The sequence below is a fragment of the Rhinoderma darwinii genome, chromosome 1, assembly GCF_050947455.1.
Source record: "Rhinoderma darwinii isolate aRhiDar2 chromosome 1, aRhiDar2.hap1, whole genome shotgun sequence".
Lineage (NCBI taxonomy): Eukaryota > Metazoa > Chordata > Amphibia > Anura > Rhinodermatidae > Rhinoderma > Rhinoderma darwinii.
The window spans coordinates 656,287,103-656,291,688 of record NC_134687.1 but is presented as its reverse complement, the minus strand read 5'-3'; the positions used below and the strand labels follow the sequence as shown (position 1 = coordinate 656,291,688).

Below are 4,586 nucleotides of genomic sequence, written 5' to 3'. Positions count from 1 at the left end.
TTATTTAATTTTTTTGCCAAAACCAGGAGTGGATGAAAAAAACTGGGTTCCTCACAGTCTAACATTTTACATATTGAGGTCCTTGTGTGAATTGGGAGTTTGGTTTTTGTCTTGAGACATCATGAAACTAATTTATGAGAAACATTTCAGAATTTCCTTGTGTTTACCTCATTAACAGCACAATGGCGCATCCTCCAGGGCGGAGCAGGACGTTTCTTTCCTTTATTACATCTCATTACCATAATAACACCCTAGTCCTGCTTCTATCCTGTCTGGAAGGAACTCTCCCTTCTAAGCAGACTCCTCCACCCGGCACTACAGAGAGGGCTCTATGTATTTCAATTCATATTCATATGTACACATGTATTAGAGCTGAATATGTGATGTAACGGTCTATGATGTGCACCATAATAACTTAGTGAAGAGAATTTCCTGGTTTTATAGGAAGTCCAATGGTAACCACTGAGCCCATATTGTAATATCACAGCTCCTCATGTCCACAGCCATATTATAGGAAGGGAAATTATGCAGTTACCGCAGGACCCCAACCTTCTCTTCTCCATGATACACTACCCACACAGCGGATTATATAATAATCTTTATTTATGTAATGTCAACATATTCCGCAGCATTTTATAATTGGAGAGAATCACATGGAATGGAGGAAAATATCCAAAAGATGTCAGATATTGATGTGTTGCATAGGGGCTATGCTCTTATATTGAGGATTTTCTATTCTATAATATAAATAAAGACCACCTCTAGTCCAGAATCCCCCCTGTAATATCAGTATGTACATTACTCCAACAATACTCACTTGGAGCTCCTGATATATCAGCAACGCACCTCTTATCTCCTGCTTTCTACAATGTAATCTATTATGACTGATCATCAAGTTACTTGTCACATATCAGCCTGAAGAGCCTTTCTATATGCGGCCGTGCTTCCTATATGATGGATTCATCATTATCTTTATCTTCTGGATCTTAATACAATTCTGAATAAAGAGTGAACTTGTTCTATGATTCAGGGCTCATGTACATGGCATGTACATTTACATGGGGGACACGTCCTTTGTGCGCTACCGTGCTGCCTAATGTACATAGATATTCTGCCTTAGTAGCAATGCTTCCTTATATCTCCATACATACTGACTCTGATTGAGCAAACACAAATTTTTGGGTGGAATAATGTAGAATCTAATAGAAAAAAATCCCCTGTATGACATCAGAGACTTATGGAGGTAGAGTACAGACCTCATCCCTCTTTGGGGCTCTAATATGGGGCTATACAATACAGAGTTGTATAATGTCCATGCAGACCATCATATACAGACAAGGTAAGATGGGGGCACTACTTTGTCTGCTAAGAACAACAACTCCCATCAGATAGCAGTAAAACACCATAGGGACGTGTTCTATACTCAAACCCTTTGTTGTAGGATCCATTGATATTTTCCAGTGTTGAGTTGATCATAGTTTACAATACATGAGTGACCTGTTTACGCACATGAGCCGCACCCGCACACCCCATTCATATGAAATCACCCGGCACATGCCCTACAGAGACTTTCACTGTGAATTCATATGTAAATGATCCAGCAGATGTTAACCAATGACATTGTCCCATTAATTAACAAACTACACCCTCTTCCCAAATATAAACCTCCCCGGTATCCTCCTGTCAGTGATATCCACTCCACTTTGGAAATTATTTGCGGTCAGTATTGGCCCGTGAGGAGCAGGACGTTGTAGACTTGTTGATGTCCAGGAGGATTTCATCATTGATTATCATCTCTACAAGGAGCCGTTGACATCTTGAGTCTTCATTGTAAGGTGAATATGTGGTCAGTACACAGCGCAGGCTATAGTAGATGATATGACTGTAGAGCGCCAATGTATTATACAATGCTGCCTCCAGCTTCTGCCATACAGTTTAAAGATAACAGCCAGGAGAGGGTACATCCCCTGAAGGCTGTCACAGTGTGGACATGAGCCATGACTTCCCGGTGCTCACAATAGTTTTCTTCTGTTTTAGTAAAGTAAATGTAATATTTCTTTGTATCACCCAGAATGGCCGCCCACATCAAAGATATGACCAAGAACATGGCAAAACACCTTCTGAACCTGGTCTCACAGACCTCTAAGAACCTGAGGGTGATGGAAGTGACGGACTACTTTGAAATTTTGCAAGAACTTGGAGCAGGATCTTATGGAAAAGTTTACATGGGCAAACACAAAGATTCAGGTGAGATGATGATGAATGATGAGTGTGATGATGAATGATGATTGGACCATTTCCACCCCCAGTTCTTTTATGTGGTTAAATGTAGTGTAGTTCTCTATTCTACCTGTAGCTGCTCCATTATATTTTCTGTAGATACCGGAGGTCAGACTCTCAATGCAAGTCTTTGAGAATAACATGGAGGCTCTTATAGACTTGAAATGAGATACTGATTTTTGGTCCCCACAGTAGACACTATATAATTCAGGGAGTTCGAATAGTGATCACGTGACCCCCGGGTGGCCAGGAATGGAGGTCTTTCGTGGGTATTTCCTTAAGTTTGTAAGCTCATAAGAACTTTACCCCACTGCTTCATGTCACTTCTATTCAGTATCTGCATTTTCATCTTGTGATTGCTCCTGTATAACTTTATTGATCTTGTTTGGGTACGACCTGGAAAGTGTCAGAGAATATGATGGTGATATAGAAATCAGTAGTAATAATATTAATGTCTTATTAACAGGTCAGGTCGTGGCTGTAAAAATGTTGAGAAAGGAGAAGACCCCAGCAGATAACTTCCTCCTGGAATACGGCATCTCGCTCACCCTCAGCTGCCACCCGCACATCATCCTTACCCACGAGATTGTGTTTCATACCAGTAGTGATTTTGTGTTTGTCCAGGAAGTGGCACCGGCAGGAAATCTTCAGTCCATCATTAAACCTAAGGTGAGTTTATATCCTGGAATTCCACTTCCCTCAAGTTGTAAACATTGTCTTCTCATCCGTTTCTGGGAAAGCTGGTGGCCACCATTACAGTTCTTATAGGAGTTATCTTCCAGCTTCTCTAGAGTTCTTAACCCCAAATATGTCCAGGTATGAAGCAGTATGGGACCTCCATAACGAGGCAGATTTAACATACAGGAGACAGGATAAGCTGGGTGACATCCCCTATGTGATGACATATTGGATGACAACCTCCTTGTCCGTACTGACTATAATTAATAAACAACTGAATAAATTTTTTACAAATTTGACAAAAAATTACGACTTAAAATACAAGTTACAAATAGAAAGTTAAATACAAGTCTGAGCCTTTTCTATTTGATAAAATTGTCCGGTGTGCTGTTCAGCTTTGTCATCTCTTGTGTTGTCTTCTTCTCAGGTCGGTATGCCGGAGGACATGTTGAAGCGTTGTGTTCCTCAGATAGCTAGTGCTCTGGACTTTATGCACAGCAGAGGAATGGTCCATCGGGATATCAAGCCGGATAATATTCTTCTGATGGATGCAGAATGTCACCTGATAAAACTGGCAGACTTTGGACTCACTCGGCTCCAGGGAACATATACACCTTCTCTGTCCTGGTATATACCCTACGCTGCTCCAGAACTCTGCTGCTTAAGAAAAGGAGAACAGCTGTTACTACATCCCAGTCTTGATGTGTGGGCTTTTGGCGTTCTTGTGTACAAAGCTCTTACAGGATTCTTCCCTTGGCAAGGGGCACTGGGCAGTGATCATAAGTATAAGGAGTTTGCCTGGTGGCAGGTGAAGGGGGATCTGTCACAAGCTCCAGAGAAGTGGAAGAAAATCTCACTTGAAGCCAGAGGAATGTTCTGGGAATTGTTGGCACTAAATGCCTCTGAGAGGTGCTCAACCATGGACATTCAGAAATATCTTCACCTGCAATGGAAAGCAGAGGTCCCTTCAGAACATGTAACCAGGAACAACGGCTTCCTACAGGTGTCATTTAGACCATATGATGTCCATGCGGGAACCACATCAAGCAGCACATCCTGCATTCTGTAGGTCATGAGAGGACCTCCCTTACTATTGGAGAAGAGGTAGAGATAACCTAAATGTGTTCCCATCTAATACATGAACACAGACACCTGGAGGTAGGCTAGGCTGTACATTATACAGATCACATACTTGTTAGACAGGTAAGTATGGAATCATGTTATTGGAAGAAATGTGTGGATTTTCAGAATTCTAAAACTGGATTGTAGTAGAAAACAAGGACATAAAAAACTAAGAAATTCTACAGGGGAACACTCAATAATGCAGGGTTGTCACTATGTTCTGTCATCACAACAGCCTCTCAGCTGATCCTACAATATACGACGCATAGAAGCTGATGGACATTACTGTTAATGAGCTTCTATCCTCTCTTGATGTTTTCATGACAAGTTGTAGTTAAATAAATAATATGATATTTTCCTTTTCTAGATTCCAAGTCTGTGAAACGTACATGATCTGTCATCACTGCTTACTGTCCTTACTGCTATGTCTTCAGTTATATTTTCTCCAGGTGCTTCCTCGCACCTTGGCCTCATTCAGATGATCATATCGTAAATTTGCATTTCAT

At 41.1% G+C, this 4,586-nt stretch overlaps 1 protein-coding gene across 1 annotated transcript; it reads left to right on the top strand.

Moving 5' to 3' along the window:
- Positions 1-2,093: 2,093 nt before the first annotated feature.
- On the top strand, positions 2,094-4,027 carry LOC142703229 (serine/threonine-protein kinase SBK1-like). Its single transcript, XM_075848232.1, has 3 exons — positions 2,094-2,247; positions 2,747-2,949; positions 3,386-4,027. The coding sequence occupies exons 1-3, from the start codon at positions 2,094-2,096 to the stop codon at positions 4,025-4,027; spliced, it is 999 nt and encodes a 332-aa protein (XP_075704347.1).
- Positions 4,028-4,586: the final 559 nt, after the last annotated feature.

Bases quoted from the DNA above. Each gene is read 5' to 3' on its own strand.
- LOC142703229 (XM_075848232.1), top strand. From the start codon at position 2,094: ATGACCAAGAACATGGCAAAACACCTTCTGAACCTGGTCTCACAGACC. The intron at 2,248-2,746 runs GTGAGATGATGA...TCTTATTAACAG, and splicing joins GGGCAAACACAAAGATTCAG to GTCAGGTCGTGGCTGTAAAA. The intron at 2,950-3,385 runs GTGAGTTTATAT...TCTTCTTCTCAG, and splicing joins AGTCCATCATTAAACCTAAG to GTCGGTATGCCGGAGGACAT.